The following is a 17,097-nucleotide window of genomic DNA, read 5'->3' as shown; positions in this document are numbered from 1 at the left end:
AACGCTCACCTTCATTCCTCAGCTGTAGGCATCCTTCACAGACTCATCACAGCTGCTTTTAAATTGTTTTAGACAAACTCTAGCATACGCCTCGGAGAAGGCAATGGCACCCCACTCCAATACTCTTGCCTGGAAAATCCCATGGATGGAGGAGCCTGGTAGGTTGCAGTCCATGGGGTCACTAAGAGTCGGATATGACTGAGCGACTTCACTTTTCGCTTTCATGCATTGGAGAAGGAAATGGCAACCCACTCCAGTGTTCTTGCCTGGAGAATCCCAGGGATTGGGGAGCATGGTGGGCTGCTGTCTATGGAGTTGCACAGAGTCAGACACGACTGAAGCGACTTAGCAGCAGCAGTATACGCCTTTCTCCCCTGCTGCACCGCAGTCCTCAGGTGAGAAAACTCAGCCATAGGTGGTACATCACTAAAACTCTATCCGAGCGCTGGTCTGGAGGCACTTACACCAGTTCTGATTTCTAATACCATGAACAACATTGTAATGAGATCTCACCTTCTTGTGAGTTATTTATGTGTGATAAATACTTTGTAAGACTGTTTTGCTGTGAGTGGTCTCATAAACAGAATGCAGTTACCACAGGTCAAATATTACTATACATACTTCTACAGCTCTAAGAATCATCATGCTGTTTTCTAAAGCAGCCAAAAGTGAGCACACACTTCCCACTAAGCCTCCACAGCACTGGGTTATACTATTTAAATGTTGGCTTAGTTAATAGGTATAAACTGTTATTTTCTTTCTCTCTTTTCTTCAGCCGCTCTGCGTGGAGGGACCTTAGGTCCCTGACCAGGGATGGAACTGGTGCTTTCTAGAGTGGAAGGTGGACTCTGAACCACTGGGCCATCAGGGAAGTCCCCTCATTTACTTTTTATAACCCTTTAAGGTAAAGAAGATTGTTATATCCACGTCACTGAAATTATATCACACCATGAAGGCATTTTTCAGAACTTGCACCCCAAACAAGAGCCCAAGGCAGAACTAAGTCAATCCTCACCTGAGGTGGTTCTTATCCGAAGGCCGGTGTGGGTACATGTGGTGGCTGCGGCCCTGTGTGGGGGAGACCCCACTGTGAACATCACAGCCCTAGAACTTGCTGCTGCTCCTATAGCGGGGGCCAGGGCAACACCACAGGCTCCTGCAGGGGCTGAAAGAAGAAGTTCACCACGCGTGCTATATTCCAGAGGGCAGGGTTACAGGGAGACTTCACTGTTACATTAGATTTTTGGTTTTTTACAATAAGCATTTATTACTCTTAAAAACAGAATTCAATTTAGAGCTCCATGAAAAATATTTTACAGTAATCTCTTCACAGCTGTGAATCTTCCTTTCACCAAAGCCTAGAAGTCAGTTTTCTGTGCACTTCTAAAATATGTGAACTGCAGTCACAGCTGAGAATAATTTGAAAATGTGGAAACTAAGAATTGGAAATAAAAATGTGAGGAAAAAAACCTGATTAAAAAATGGGCAGAGGACCTGAGAAGTTACTTTTCAAAAAAATATGGTCAATAGGTACATGAAAAGATGCTCAACATCACTGATCATCAGGGAAATGCAAGTAAAAATCACAGTGAGATACCACCTCATACCTGTCAGGATGGTCATCCTCAAAAAACAGCAAATAACAAATGTTGGTGAGGATGTGGAGAAACTTAAGAGCTAAGCTGCCTTTTGGCTTATAGTTTCTTAGAAGAAAATGCAGTTAGGCATGACATAGGAGTATCTAGGGAGACTCCAAGAAAAGGGAACAAAAGCAAAGACACCAGAGAAAAGTTTACCCTGCTACCTACAGCTACAGCAAACCCTACACACAGCCTCACTTGTGGCAAAAAATAAAAAAGACCTCACACTATTTGACTTGATTCTTTATATCTAGTATATCATGTCTGGCTTTCAACAAAAAATTAAAAGGCAAGCTCATCAACAGACAGGACGTGGTGGAGAAGAGAATCAGCTAGCCTGAAAGTTCCTACGTCAGTAGGAACTTCCAAAACTGGAAAGCAAAGAGAAAGAAGAACCAAAAACAAAACCCCCAGAATGTCCAAGAACTGTGGGACAACCACAAAGGTGTAATATACATGCAATGGGAATATCGGAAGGAGAAAGAAAAGAACGAAAGAAACACTTGAAGTATCAATAGTAAAGACCAAGTAATTTCCCAAACAAATGCAGAATCAAACCACAGGTCCAGGAAACCTCAAGAACACCAAGTGGTTAGAATTAAAAAAAAAAAAAAAAATCTATTCCTAAGCACTTCATATTCAAACAGCAGAGAATCAAAGAAAAATTCCTGAAAAAAGTCAAACTGTGTGTGTGTGGGGGGGGGGGGTGGGGGTGGGGGTGGGGTGGGGAGAGAACATCTCATCTATTACATCAGGAACAAGGGTAAGACTTACACCAGATTTCTCTTTAGAAACCATGCCAGATGAGAGTGGAGTGAAAAGTGAAGTCCTGTTGTACAGAAACCACAAACCACACTCAAGATATTTACTGGTCTAGACATCCCCTGCTTTGGAGATTCACGGGAGAGTCAATAAAAGTATTATAGAGAAAACAAGAACAAAGGTTACAACAGTGATTCTCAAATTTCAGTGTGCCGTAGTAATCACATGCGGAGTTTGCTAGAGACACAGATTCCTAAAATCCACTTCCAGAAAGCTCAATTGAACAAGTCTGGTTTAGGACATGGAACCAGCCCTTTGATTTCATTTTTTTGACAAGCAGTCCAAAGTAATCTTGGTGTGGGCCCATGGACATAAAGATCTCTGGAACAACTGAAAGAGCCAGGGATCTCAGTGACCCATGGCTCTCTATAGGATAGGCCAGCTACATAAGAAATGCTGAAGAACACGTATGTGTTTAAGGTAACTTTGGCCAGTGTTATCCTACTGATAAAAAACAATCTTGGTCAGAACTCCTCCTAACTCATGGGTTGCTTATCATCCAGACACTGCACAAGTTGCTGTCTTGGCAGGCTCCTAAGAAACCAGATGAGATGACAGAGGCTGGATGAAGAGATGTGGGTCAGCAGGTTGATGAACAGTCAATACGAGTAGACAGGCAGAATGTTACCCCCACAGCCAAGCCAGAGACGCTCACGTTCTGACCCTTGGAACCTGTAAATACTTACATTACATGGCAAAGAGGAATTAAAGTTGCAGATGGAACTAGGGTTGCTAATCAGCTGGCCTTAAAGAGATTATCCAGTGGGTCCAATGCAATCATAAGGGGCCTTCAAATGGATAACAAGCAGGCAGAAGGTCTGAGTCTAGACTGGCCATGGTTGGCTTTCTAGATGGAAGGGGAGCAGCTGAGCCAAGGGGAGCAGGTGATCCCTAGAAGCTAGAAAGGCAAGGAATACAGTCTCCCCAGAGCTTCCAGAGTGAACACAGCCCTGCCCACACCTTAACTTCAGCCCAGTGAGACCTTGAGAACCATAAACTAATATACTTGTGGTAATCTGTCACAGCAGCAAGAGGAAACTAACAAATTATGTGCCTAAAGGAAACCAGATTTTTCTTACCTGTATCCATTGGTCGTTCTGTATTTAAACTGTCCGTGCTGCCCTGATGTCCACCAAAAGGTGTTTTTACTTGTTGATCTGATAATTTCCCAGTACTGACGGACCTAAAAAGAAAAATAATAATGTAAATGTATACTTTTAAAAAATCTAGACATATCAATAACAAGGGTGACTTAAGCCAAGCCATAAAAGGGTTAATGGGAAGTCAAAGAACAAGGAGACAAAAATAGAGACCAAACAATTCAAGGCAGAGATTAACTTCATAACCAGAAAAATAGAAGGTATAAACAGACCCCTCAGGAAACTTAGGATGAGCTATGATTCACACAGGTGCAGGAAGCATCTTGGTTTTCTGAGATGCTACGTTTACACAGAGTCACTAACTGTACACAGTATCACTAACCACTGGCATAGAGCAGCTGCTAGTTTGGTCTGGTTGTTTTATCGTAGAAATAGAGGCACTGCTACAGTCTTCAAGTTTGAGGCTGGAAGGAAATGTCCTTGTTTACCTGCCAAACGCTGCCTTGACCTGATGCTCGGACTTCTGCCTCTCCCCTCCTTGTACCAGGACACAGTGAGTGCATTTCCTTGGGTTGTTCCCATCTTTCAGCTGCCCCTCAGAAGGCCCATGACGAGTGGCTAAGGCGAGCAGGTTGGAAGATGCTTGCGTTTTGGGAATTTTGAAAGGAGCTGTGGTCTAAAGAAAAACACATAAGCAAATTACTCCAACATATGGAGTAATTCCATTCAGAGTCGCCAGGCTCGTGGTGCAGAGGCTGGAGCAGAGACTCTGGACTGTGGAGGGCCTGGATTCAAATCTGGCTCCTCTACATCCAGTCTCTGTGACCCTGACCAGTTCATTTACACTAAGCCTGCTTCCTTTCTTCAGGGTAAACAGGATAATGAATGTAAAACATGCAGCAAGTAAAGGCCTTACACTCTGCCTGGCACAGAGCAGGTGCTGATTAACTGTGGTTGTTCACCCCTGAATGCTTTCCACAAGTATCTGTTAGACTAGCTCATGACCTAGCTTTCTACTCCTGAAAGCTCAGTTAAGCTACTGCTAAACCGACTGCAGGGACCTTACGTTGACATTAGCTCCCTGTACCAGCGCACGCCCTAGACAGCAGCACAGAGTCAAGAGTGAGTAAGTTCCGGATCAGGCTTCCCTGACAGGCCTGGTGACCTTCCCGTCTCCTGGGGCCCTCCCACTATGCACCCCTTAAGACAAGACCCTCATAGAACTTACCAGACCCTGCTCTTTGGTTTGGAATGACCCATTCAGCCTTAGGCCAGAACCCCACAGCACTCTACCCACAGACCTAACAGAGGCGTATGCCCAAGGCCCTGTCTTTGTCTGTGCTCTGACTCAACTTCCCTGTGTAGCCCCTGGGTGCTTCTCCCGGGACCTGGGAGTAATCAACTTCCCTATTTCAATTTCTCTTGTGGTCTGCTACTGGATCCAACTGACCATCCAGAACACTGTGCCCCAGTTGAGAAATGTTCGTTTAGCAAAGTCATAACATGCACATGAGGGCTAAATAAACACACCTTAGTAGGAGAGCCAATGATGGTTGGTAATGGAGTTCTGAAGAACCAGTCTGAGCTCCGCGGGGAGGACCCGGTGTGCTTGGTCGGGGAGGTCCCAAGGCTGCCAGGCCGGCTGGGCTGGGGGGAGCAGCTATAACCAGCCCCGGCCTGGGATGGGCACACGGGGTCAGAGTGCTGTTTTCTGAGTTTCTGCTTGTTCTGGTAGATGTCGGTGAGGGTGGGGGCACTCTGCAGTCTAGCGCCCAACAGGACAGGCTGTGGTGACTGGGCCTGCGGTACGGGAGAACCTGCCAAGGACACAGAGGCAACGTTAACCCAAACAGAACAAGCACAGAGCAGAAAAGGGGAGTCAAGAAGACACCTCTCAAATGAGAATTCTAACGAATGTCTTGTTTTCCATGAGATATTTTAAAAATTGTTTACCTGGCAAGACACAATTTTTTGGCTCCTTTACAAAACAGTTGACAAAGGCATTGAGACAGAAGTTAATGACTGTGGGCTATCAGCTGTTTTTATCAACAGCAAGCACATAACTCAATTAATGCAATGTCTAATTACCAACGAAGAAAATTAAAGAGTAAATGGCTAAAGCTAATGAAGATAACACAAATCTACACTGAACAAGATGGTTTCTACTCTTTATGTGACGACACACATGTGTATTATCAATGAAATTATTCTCTCTTCTCATGTAGCAACTAAAAGAAACTCAAGCTAACCTAGAAAAAAACTCCTTATTCAAGTAAAGAATGTTGGCAAGAAAATTAGAAAGATAATATACTTTTCCTAGTTTTTTTGTCTAAAAATAACAAGCATATATGGATATTTGTCAGTTTCATGAAATTCATTTGAAACCTAAAATATCCATCTTCTCTACAAACAGAATACTCATAGACAGACTTCCTGCCTCTCAGGGGAACACTGGGAGACAAGGTCTCAAAGAATTGTTGGCTATGACCTGGGAACTCCCCTCCCAACCCTGCTGCTACTGACCTAACGTCCATAAGCTGGGAGCTCCAGTTACAAATTCCTTGGAGCTTCTTGCAAGCCAAACCACCACCACCAACGTTAAAGACATACAAACCTTCTTGGTGGCTGATAACCATTATCTTCCCCAAAACAGACACCAGTAAATATGAGATACTGCTGCTGACCACTCTTAGGTTAATCTCATCCTAAATCTAGTATTTTAGTTTTTAGACCCGCATTCTACCATACGTGTGTGTATACATATACACATGCACCAATAAACAGTGACAAAATGTTATGATCTGGAGAAAATTATTTGAGCTCTATTTTTAAGGGAACATAAAATCTGTAACACTAAACCAAGAAAAGAGTTCTTTTCTAAGTAATGGAGCATTCCTTTAACTGCCCAGTGCCTCAAATGCACGTGTAAGATTTGACTTATCAGTGTGTGATTTACACATATCTTTTCAGACATATATATTTTATATAATAAAGCAAATAAACACCCACATTTCTTTTTTATATGATGCTAACTGGTAGCTCTTATTAAAACCAGTATTAATCAAAGTAATGAAATTTCATTTTCTAGATTGATTTTCATTGTCTGTTTGACAACCAGAATTTAGCCAAGTCATTAATTCCTAAGACTTGGTTTCATGAAAGAATCATATGCCCAGGAGTCAACCAATCAGCAATGATGCACTAGAGGACATTAGACCAAGACAGGAGAGCACAGAAAATATCTCATATAAATCTATTGGTTTGCTAAGACTGGAAAAATCTAACTTGAATTCACTCACGATGGGACTTAAACTATGTACACTGTGTGGACATTGCCTACCTGATGAGTTCCTACTCCTGGATTCATGGCCCTGAAGATGCCCGCAGCAGCACTGACGGAACTGCTCAGGAATGGTGCCCACTGAGAGAAAGAAAGGGGAAAGGATGGAGAAATGGCTCAGAACTAGTAAAGGATGGAACAGGCAACAGGTGCACAGGCTGTATATTACAGCTCACAGAATTTAATTAGCAAAGATGTAGTTCAGCTCGTGCATGCTACGTGGCCCGCATGCTGGGTGCTGGGCTCACGGAGAATAGAGCCCCACTGGGCCTACCTGGAGAGCAGAGTCCGGGGAGACAGCCAGGCACACCCTCGACATGCCTTCATGACAGAGAATGTGAAAAGCTGGTCCCGAGCGTCCAGCCTATGGAGCTGCCGGGGCCCAGTAGCTGGCCCTCTGCCCACCATGTTCCTGCCAAGGTCGCTCCCATGCCGCCCCAACTGTGACTGGATGGGTCACAGATCTGGATGGCATGGTGCCTGGGGATGCTCCTTCAGCTTGGGGGATGTCTCCTTAGGACTCACTACCTCAGAACTCCTGCCCACTCCTCCCCGCTCCCTCACCCTTGGGGGTCAGGCCCATAGGTGCTCTGAAGGGCACCTGCCGCCCCTGCTTCCTCCCTGATCTCCAGCAGGGTCTTCCCAGGCACTCTCTGGAACGCTCTCTGCATCTACCTCTGGGAAGCCAAACTAACCAGAGGGAGAGCCGGGGAAGGCTTCAGGGAGCTTCGGCAGACGAGAGACACGTGTCCACCAAAAAGAAGAGGCACTGACTTAAGTGCGGCTGGGCCTCGCCCCTGGAACCGGGAGAGCCTAAGGGTTACAGAGGGGATGAGGAAGAGCCACAGTTTTGTTTGAAGAATATTTTTCAGCTAAAAATACTTTTAAAACCATTGCAACAGGCCAAGTGCTGATGTAACCTTTTGACAAAGTGTCACTGGGGTCCTGTTCTGCGACCGGGGCACCTGGGCGCTGCCGCAGTCTCTTGCTCTCCCTCCTGCTGAGGTGTCTCCCCCTGCCCTCTCAGTTTCCTCCAGCAGCTGTGATGGGGGGTGCAGCCCTCCTCTTGGAAGTGTCTGTGTATGCTGGCCCTCCCTGTCCTGCTCCCCCAACATTTCTGCTGGGTGGCTGTCTCTCTCAGACTCTGCAATCTCAATTGCTCTGGCCTCTCCGATGTGTATTCTCAAGTTGGAGCATTTTCTCTGTCTCTCAGTTTTCCTGAAAATGTGGTCTGGGGTCTTTCTGTTAGGTTGGGATTTGCTGTTCTGTGGCCTCCCAGGGTGTCCTGGGGGTGGTTTCCGAGCTCCCCCTGCTGCTGTACAAAGTGACCGGGAGAGGGGGGAGGAGCTACCGCCCCTGCCCCCTGTAGCAGGAGGGCCTCTGGTGGACACAGCCTGGCACAGTTATGTACACCACTGCCTTGTAACCCTCTTAAATCCTAGCACCAAAGAAGGGCAGGAATTATATATGCTTTAACCTAGGGTATCTGATTTTGTGTTTAGAGATGCTTTTTATCCATAAGACCCATGGATACTATCATATTTCCAACAGTGCTCTGAATGGATTTACAAACCCTCAAGAAGCAGTCAGAGCAGTGGAGGGTTGGAGGGAGAGACATGGCTCCCTATCAGCTGGGACTCAAGGCCACCAAGAGCTGGGCTCCTAAGGGAGGGTCCTGTCACAGGTGTCATCATGAAAAAGGAGGGAATCAACTGCCACGTATTCTCCTTACCTAGAGGGGAAGGTGAGTAAGGCCTGGAAGAGCCAGTGGAGAGTCTTCGTCCTATGGCTGGAACCGCATCTGCCGGCGCTGGGGAGCAAGATCCCGGACGGAGGAAGCCCAGAGGGCTGGTGTTAGACCTTCGTACCACTGCAGATCTGGGGAGAAAGACAATTACTCCCTCGCTGGCAGCTTCCAGGACTGTATTTCCGTCTTTTTTCCTAAAGCTTCCAAACAGTATGCCATGCAGTAGATTTTTTAAAGTATGGAGCAAGTTGCATGGAACAGACATCAAGTGTGTGAAACTACAGAGTGAGGTCTCCCTCCCACCTTGGATCCCTCTACTTAATTTCCAACACTTCCTCAGTCCTACTCAAAAGGTTACTTCTATGTTCATTTCTAATGTATCCTTCCAGAGTTCCTTAATTCAAATATGAATGTATCATGCACGTGTGCATGCATGCCAAGTCACTTCAGTCGCTTTTGCTACCCCAAGGACTGTAGACTGCCAGACTCCTCTGTCCATGTGATTTTCCAGGCAAGAATACTAGAGTGGGTTGCCATGCCCTTCTCCAGGGGATCTTCCTGACCCAGGGATCAAACCCACATCTTTTAAGTCTCCTGCATTGGCGGCTGCTGCTGCTGCTGCTAAGTCACTTCAGTGTCTGACTCTGTGCAACCCCATAGACAGCAGCCCACCAGGCTCCTCTGTCCTTGGGATTCTCCAGGCAAGAATACTGGAGTGGGTTGCCATTTCCTTTTCCAACGCATGTATGCATGCTAAGTCGCTTCACTTCTGTCTGACACCGTGCGACCCCATGGACAGCAGCCCACCAGGCTCCTCTGTCCACGGAATTCTCTAGGCAAGAGTACTGGAGTGGGTTGCCATTTCCTTTTCCCCCTGCATTGGCAGGTGGGTTCTTTACCACTAGCACTGTATCACACCATATGAATTACCCGGCCAAGCTTAAACATCCACTACAAAAACATTTATCATTATTCAACTTCGTACACCTCTAGCACACATCCACGTAAGAGAGTAGTCAGCTATGGAAAGTGATGAACCTTCAATAACAACAAGGACTTTAAAAGACAGGTGGAGGAACTGGGAAAGGGGCGAGTGCCCACCTACCGTGGAGAGCCATGTAGATTTGTGCTGGAGCCAGCAGTGGAGGTGAGGTTCTGCTCTATGCGCTGGTAGTTCCTCACCTGCGTGGGGACGGGAATGGGGGCAGCTGTGCTGTGTGGGGACACGGAGGGCTGGCACTGCCTGCAGACATGAGTCATGGAAAAGGAAATAAATCCAGTGAGACCACTCTCCTTTCACTTGACCCACTGGTGATATTGAGAGAAAATTCTAGAAGAAGCCAAGTGATCACATCTGAATGTGAATAAGAAATGATCTTAAATATATATATATATATATAGCCGAATACATCACACCTGTCATTTCAAGAAGTCTCCTGGTTTGCACACACACACTGAGGAGGAAGACTTGCAACAAGAAGGGGATACACACCCCTCTACAGCAACAGGAAGGGCCCACGGCCGGCGCGATACAGCTGCATCTGCTTACATTCTGTGACTTATTCCTTATGTGATCTAGAGGAAAAATACTTCTAGGAAATTATGCTGGGTAAAAAAACAGGAAATTCAAGAGCAAAGATGCCTGGAATGTTTACAAAAGTTATGAGTGTAGTAAGCGTTCTCAGGAACTGGAACTTTGATGAAGACTAAAAACATACTGTGTGACTCCCAGCACACAACTCATGTGAGATCCACACTGTGCGGCACAGCTGGTTTCTTTCCTTGCTTTTCACAAATTCAGAAATGGCATGTCCTTACATAACTTTCAATTCAATCTACAACACACCTTGAAACATCAGGGGTGACACTAGGCCTTAAGAAAGAATGAACGATTTCATTCTTTTGCCTTTCCTTAATTCTGAAAAAGCAAAAAAATCTCCCACTTTTGCCTAGTTACAATATTAGAGAGATAAAGAGATGATATATTTAGTTATTTAAATAAAAATCAATGAAATTGATAAACCCTTGGTGATATTAACTAAAGATAAAAGAGAAAAGACTCAAAATCATAAATGAAAGAAAGGTCATAACTAATGCCACCTTGAATATACAGATAAATGCTATAAATACACAAGCTACCAAAACTGGATCATGAAGAAAGAAAACCTGAATAGACCTATTACTAGTAACGAGACTAAACCACTAACTGCTGCTGCTGCTGCTAAGTCGCTTCAGTCGTGTCCGACTCTGTGTGACCCCACAGATGGCAGCCCACCAGGCTCCTCCATCCCTGGGATTCTCCAGGCAAGAACACTGGAGTGGGTTGCCATTTCCTTCTCCAGTGCATGAAGGTGAAAAGTGAAAGCGAAGTAGCTCAGTCCTGTCCGACTCTGAGCGACCCCATGGACTGCAGCCTACCGGGCTCCTCCATCCATGGGATTTTCCAGGCAAGAGTACTGAAGTGGGGCGCCATTGCCTTCTCCGACCACTAACTGAAAACCTCCCAAAAGAGAAAAATCTGGGACCCTGTGGTTTCACTGGTGGATTCTATCAGTTAAAGACTTACCACACAACACTCAGACTCTTCCAAAAATTGAAGAGGGGGGAACACTTCCAAACTCATCCCATGAGTTCAGTTTACCCTAGTACAAAAGCCAGACACAGACACTATAGGAAAAGAAAACTACAGAATATCCCTGATGAAATTTGAAGTGAAAATCGTCAATAAAATACTAGCAAACCAAATTCAAGATCACATCAAAAGGATCAAACACAATGACCAAACAGGATTTATAGTACACCATAATTAACAGAGCAAAGGACAAAACCCACACAATAATCACAACTGATGAAGCATTTGTCAACATCCAACACCCTTTCATGACAAAAACTACTAAATAAAATAGGGATAGAAGGAAATTACCTCAACAATAATAAAGGTATATATGAAAAGCCCACAATTAACAACATATTCAATGGTGACTGACAGAAAGCTTTTCCTCTATGATCAGGGATGAGTTAAGAACGGCCTCTTTCAACAATTCTATTCATTGTAGAATTCCTAGCCAGAGCAATTAGGTAAGAAAATAAAAGACATTCAAACTGGAAAGGAAGAAATAAAATTATCTCTTCACAGACAGCATGATCATAAATGTAGAAAACGAAAGATTTTACATGAAAGGAAAAAAAAAGACATCAGAACTAGTAAACTCAGCAAAATTGCAGGATATAAAATCAACACACAGAAAAATCCGTTGTATTTTCCATATATTAACAACGAATAATCCAGAAAGGAAATTAAGAAAACAATCTCACTGATACTAGTATCAAAAAGAATAGAATTTGAGAAATAAGTCTAACCAAGGAGATCAAAGACTTGCATGATGAAAACTGCAAAACACTGTTAAATGTAATTAAAGAAGACACCTCATATTCATGGATGGGAAAACTTAATATTAAGATGTTAACAGCAATACCCAAAGTGTTTTATACAGATTAGTGCTGTCCCTATCAAAATCCCAATGGCTATTTTTATATAAATAGAAAAAAAATCTATCTTAAAATTCATATGGACTCTGCATGGACCCTGAATAGTCAGAATAATCATGGAAAATAATAAAATTGGAGGTCTCAGTCTGCTTTTTATTTATTTATAATTTTTGCTGTGCCACATGGGCTTGACAGAGAAAGCAATGGCAACCCACTCTGGTACTCTTGCCTGGAAAATCCCATGGACAGAGGAGCCTGGTAGGCTGCAGTCCATGGGGTTGCTAAGAGTCAGACACGACTGAGCGACTTCACTTTCACTTTTCACTTTCATGCACTGGAGAAAGAAATGGCAACCCACTCCAGTGTTCTTGCCTGGAGAAATCCAGGGATGGGGGAGCCTGGTGGGCTGCTGTCTATGGGGTCGCACAGAGTTGGACATGACTGAAGCGACTTAGCAGCAGCAGCAGCATGGGCTTGAGGGATCTTAGTTCCCAAATCAGGGATTGAACCCAAGTCCATGGCACTGAAAGTGCCAAGTCCTAACCACTAAACCACCAGGGAATTCTGAGAGATTGCATACTTCTTGATTTCAAAACGTACTACAAAGCTACAGTAGTCAAAACAGTGTGGCACTGGCATAAAGACGGACCCACAGACCAGTTGAGTAGAACAGAGAACTCAGAAACAAACTCTTGAGTTTATAAATAAGTGATCTTTGACAAGGGTGCCAACATCATTCAATGGAGAAAGGACAGTCTCTTCAGCAAATAGTGCTGGGAAAACTAGATATCCACCAGCCAAAATTGAAACTAGACCGTTCTCTTATGCCACATACAAAAACCACCTAAAAACACAACATAATGTATAACCATATGTCCGAGTGGAGACCATATATGGAGACCTATTGTAAAACATTGTGAATATACTTAATGCTGTTTTTGAACTCAAACTGAAAAATGGTTGAGACAGCAAATTCTCATATTTTTTTTTACTACAATTTTAAAAAATGTTTAAAGAAACCATTGTGAAACAAAATAAATTTTAGAATCAAGAATATAGAGTTCTGTAACTTTACTCACACACAAAAAAACATGAAAAAGTGTTTAGTGAAACATGCAAACATACCCTCCAAACACCAAGAACTCATTAGAAGCACGTCTTCCAGCAGTTCCCATTGGCATATCATCTGAAGAAAAAAAGAGAAAAACACAATCAGTTTTGCTAAACCACCGGCTTAAAGTGTTTATTGTTCCAACTTGACTATTAGGAAACAATTTGATCACAATACAAATTTACCATTTGCTTATGTTTTGATTTTGCAACAATAAGCTAGTAGGGAACACTGCACCCAGCTGAACTCACAGGCTGCCAACATCACCTTTTTTCAAGGTAAACTGTCATGCTTATTGCCACAAGTATGTATTTCTTTACCATTTAATTCGTGCAAAATCCGTACTACTGTTTTTACCATGTTCCATTTCACATGTCACCGACAAAGGTTTTGGGTGTTGTTCTCCTAACCCCAATTTGCCATAAACACTGTGGGCTTTACTACTTTGCAGAGTGTGGTGACTTAAGAACATGTGTGTCACCTTCTAGTACAGCTGCCTGCACCCCGAGTCCAGTTCACTCTAACGCTGGAGCATTCCCACTCCTGCGTGACACTCTCCTGAGTCTTGCATGGGTGGCTGAACAAGATGTCATGAAGCTGGACCTCTTGGACACAGATGCCACAGGCAGTCTTCATGCTCAGACATCACCCATCTATGGGAACAGAGTGCAGCTCAGAACACAGTGTCTCTCATCCCTTACCACCTCTACACCCGTCAGATCACACTGCCCTGTGTGACCTTTACATGGCTGCAAAGGTATAATTCATATGTGCTGATGTGAAATAGCAGTGTTGACTAATAATATAAATTTTTAAATATAAAATAAACTATGGTAACCTCAAAATACTCAAAAAGGAAAAAAATAATCACAAACCTCCCTTTGAACGGCCCTACATGGAACTGAGGAATATCAATACATTTATTTTTGTCCCTGCTCTCATGAAGCTTACACTAGTAGTGAAAAAAGGTTAACAGTAGCAGGGAGTGATAAGATGTATAACAGGAAAATAAGTCAGAGTAAGGGGATAAAGGGAGGGGCACAAAGAAGTTAGTTTTAAAGACAACAGTTGCCCAAGGGTAATGGAGAAAACAGGGCAGAGGGGACAGGGTTAGAAGCTGGAGTTCACCTCTTCATTTTGTAGCTTTGAGTTTGGAATCATGTATCACTGTGAAACAAAACTAAGAAGAAAAGAACAATCCCTAGAAATCAAAAATAAAACTAACTAATCATGTATCAGCTTGGTAACATAACCACCAGAGGGGAATCCTTTCAAGTGACTTTCAACTTGGAAATTTAATTGAACATCCCTAATGGCTGAGTCTTTGTTGAGGGATTTGAGCAGCCCCTCAAAAAGGAAGCTGTCTGTGACAATGACTCAGGCTGATGACCCAGTGTAGACTCACTATCCATAAGATCTGCCACACACGAAGCTTTCAAATAACATCTTAATTGCTAATTCTAAATTATGAGCACATGACCAGCACCAAACATTCAAAGAAAGAATCTAAATGAAAACTAGACTCTAAAACAAACTGGAGGGAAAGAACTAAACATTTTACAGGGAAAAGCTTTAAAATGTATATAATTAAGTAAAGGGAATGGCAAACCACTTCAGTATTCTTGCCTTGAGAACCCCATGAACAGTACAAAAAGGCAAAATGATAGGATACTGAAAGAGAAACTCCCCAGGTCAGTAGGTGCCCAATATGCTACTGGAGATCAGTGGAGAAATAACTCCAGAAAGAATGAAGGGATGGAGCCAAAGCAAAAAGAATACCCAGCTGTGGATGTGACTGGTGATAGAAGCAAGGTCCCATGCTGTAAAGAGCAATATTGCATAGGAACCTGGAATGTCAGGTCCATGAATCAAGGCAAATTGGAAGTGGTCAAACAAGAGATGGCCAGAGTGAATGTCGACATTCTAGGAATCAGTGAACTGAAATGGACTGGAATGGGTGAATTTAACTCAGATGACCATTATATCTACTACTGCGAGCAGGAATCCCTCAGAAGAAATGGAGTAGCCATCATGGTCAACAAGAGAGTCCGAAATGCAGTACTTGGATGCAATCTCAAAAATGACACAATGATCTCTGTTTGTTTCCAAGGCACACCATTCAATATCACAGTAATCCAAGTCTATGCCCCAACCAGTAACGCTGAAGAAGCTGAAGTTGAACAGTTCTATGAAGACCTACAAGACCTTTTAGAACTAACACCCAAAAAAGATGTCCTTTTCATTGTAGGGGACTGGAATGCAAAAGTAGGAAGTCAAGAAACACCTGGAATAACAGGCAAATTTGGCCTTGGAATATGGAATGAAGCAGGGCAAAGACTAATAGAGTTTTGCCAAGAAAATGCACTGGTCAAAACAAACACCCTCTTCCAAAAGTACAAGAGAAGACTCTATACATGGACATCACCAGATGGTCAACACTGAAATCAGATTGATTATATTCTTTGCAGCCAAAGACGGAGAAGCTCTATACAGTCAGCAAAAACAAGACCAGGAGCTGACTGTGGCTCAGATCATGAACTCCTTATTGCCAAATTCAGACTTAAATTGAAGAAAGTAGGGAAAACCACTAGACCATTCAGGTATGACCTAAATCAAATCCCTTATGATTATACAGTGGAAGTGAGAAATAGATTTAAGGGCCTAGATCTGATAGATAAGAGTGCCTGATGAACTATGGAATGAGGTTCGTGACATTGTACAGGAGACAGGGATCAAGACCATCCCCATGGAAAAGAAATGCAAAAAAGCAAAATGGCTGTCTGGGGAGGCCTTACAAATAGCTGTGAAAAGAAGAGAAGCTAAAAGCAAAGGAGAAAAGGAAAGATATAAACATCTGAATGCAGAGTTCCAAAGAATAGCAAGAAGAGATAAGTAAGCCTTCTTCAGCGATCAATGCAAAGAAATAGAGGAAAACAACAGAATGGGAAAGACTAGGGATCTCTTCAAGAAAATCAGAGAGACCAAAGGAACATTTCATGCAAAGATGGGCTCGATAAAGGACAGAAATGGTATGGACCTAACAGAAGCAGAAGATATTAAGAAGAGATGGCAAGAATACACAGAAGAACTGTACAAAAAAGATCTTCACGACCCAGATAATCATGATGGTGTGATCACTGACCTAGAGCCAGACATCCTGGAATGTGAAGTCAAGTGGGCCTTAGAAAGCATCACTACGAACAAAGCTAGTGGAGGTGATGGAATTCCAGTTGAGCTATTCCAAATCCTGAAAGATGATGCTGTGAAAGTGCTGCACTCAATATGCCAGCAATTTTGGAAAACTCAGCAGTGGCCACAGGACTGGAAAAGGTCAGTTTTCATTCCAATCCCAAAGAAAGGCAATGCCAAAGAATGCTCAAACTACTGCACAATTGCACTCATCTCACACGATAGTAAAGTAATGCTCAAAATTCTCCAAGCCAGGCTTCAGCAATATGTGAACCGTGAACTTCCTGATGTTCAAGCTGGTTTTAGAAAAGGCAGAGGAACCAGAGATCAAATTGCCAACATCTGCTGGATCATGGAAAAAGCAAGTGAGTTCCAGAAAAGCATCTATTTCTGCTTTATTGACTATGCCAAAGCCTTTGACTGTGTGGATCACAATAAACTGTGGAAAATTCTGAAAGAGATGAGAATACCAGAACACCTAATCTGCCTCTTGAGAAATGTGTATGCAGGTCAGGAAGCAACAGTTAGAACTGGACATGGAACAACAGACTGGTTTCAAATAGTAAAAGGAGTTCGTTCGACAGTTCGTATATGGTCACCGTGTTTATTTAACTTATATGCAGAGTACATCATGAGAAACGCTGGACTGGAAGAAACAC

At 43.4% G+C, this 17,097-nt stretch overlaps 1 protein-coding gene across 6 annotated transcripts in view; it reads right to left on the bottom strand.

Annotated features, from left to right (window-relative positions):
• ULK2 (unc-51 like autophagy activating kinase 2) overlaps window positions 1–17,097 on the bottom strand; it is a 58,533-nt gene that overhangs the window by 7,938 nt on the left and 33,498 nt on the right. For 4 of the 6 annotated variants that reach the window (XM_070773141.1, XM_070773139.1, XM_070773143.1 and 1 more), the window contains 8 exons: window positions 13,264–13,324; window positions 9,755–9,892; window positions 8,635–8,780; window positions 6,903–6,983; window positions 5,093–5,379; window positions 4,051–4,238; window positions 3,542–3,645; window positions 1,016–1,165 (listed from right to left, as the gene is read on the bottom strand). In XM_070773141.1, coding sequence (XP_070629242.1) covers window positions 1,016–1,165; window positions 3,542–3,645; window positions 4,051–4,238; window positions 5,093–5,379; window positions 6,903–6,983; window positions 8,635–8,780; window positions 9,755–9,892; window positions 13,264–13,324 — 1,155 coding nt within the window. The remainder of the gene's footprint in view (window positions 1–1,015; window positions 1,166–3,541; window positions 3,646–4,050; window positions 4,239–5,092; window positions 5,380–6,902; window positions 6,984–8,634; window positions 8,781–9,754; window positions 9,893–13,263; window positions 13,325–17,097) is intronic. The other 2 variants (XM_070773140.1, XM_070773144.1) reach the window with 1 other exon arrangement.

The sequence above is a fragment of the Bos indicus genome, chromosome 19 (genome assembly GCF_029378745.1).
Source record: "Bos indicus isolate NIAB-ARS_2022 breed Sahiwal x Tharparkar chromosome 19, NIAB-ARS_B.indTharparkar_mat_pri_1.0, whole genome shotgun sequence".
In the NCBI taxonomy this organism is placed as follows: Eukaryota; Metazoa; Chordata; class Mammalia; order Artiodactyla; family Bovidae; genus Bos; species Bos indicus.
Note: the sequence above shows the minus strand (reverse complement) of the source record. Positions and strands in the feature narration are given on the sequence as shown.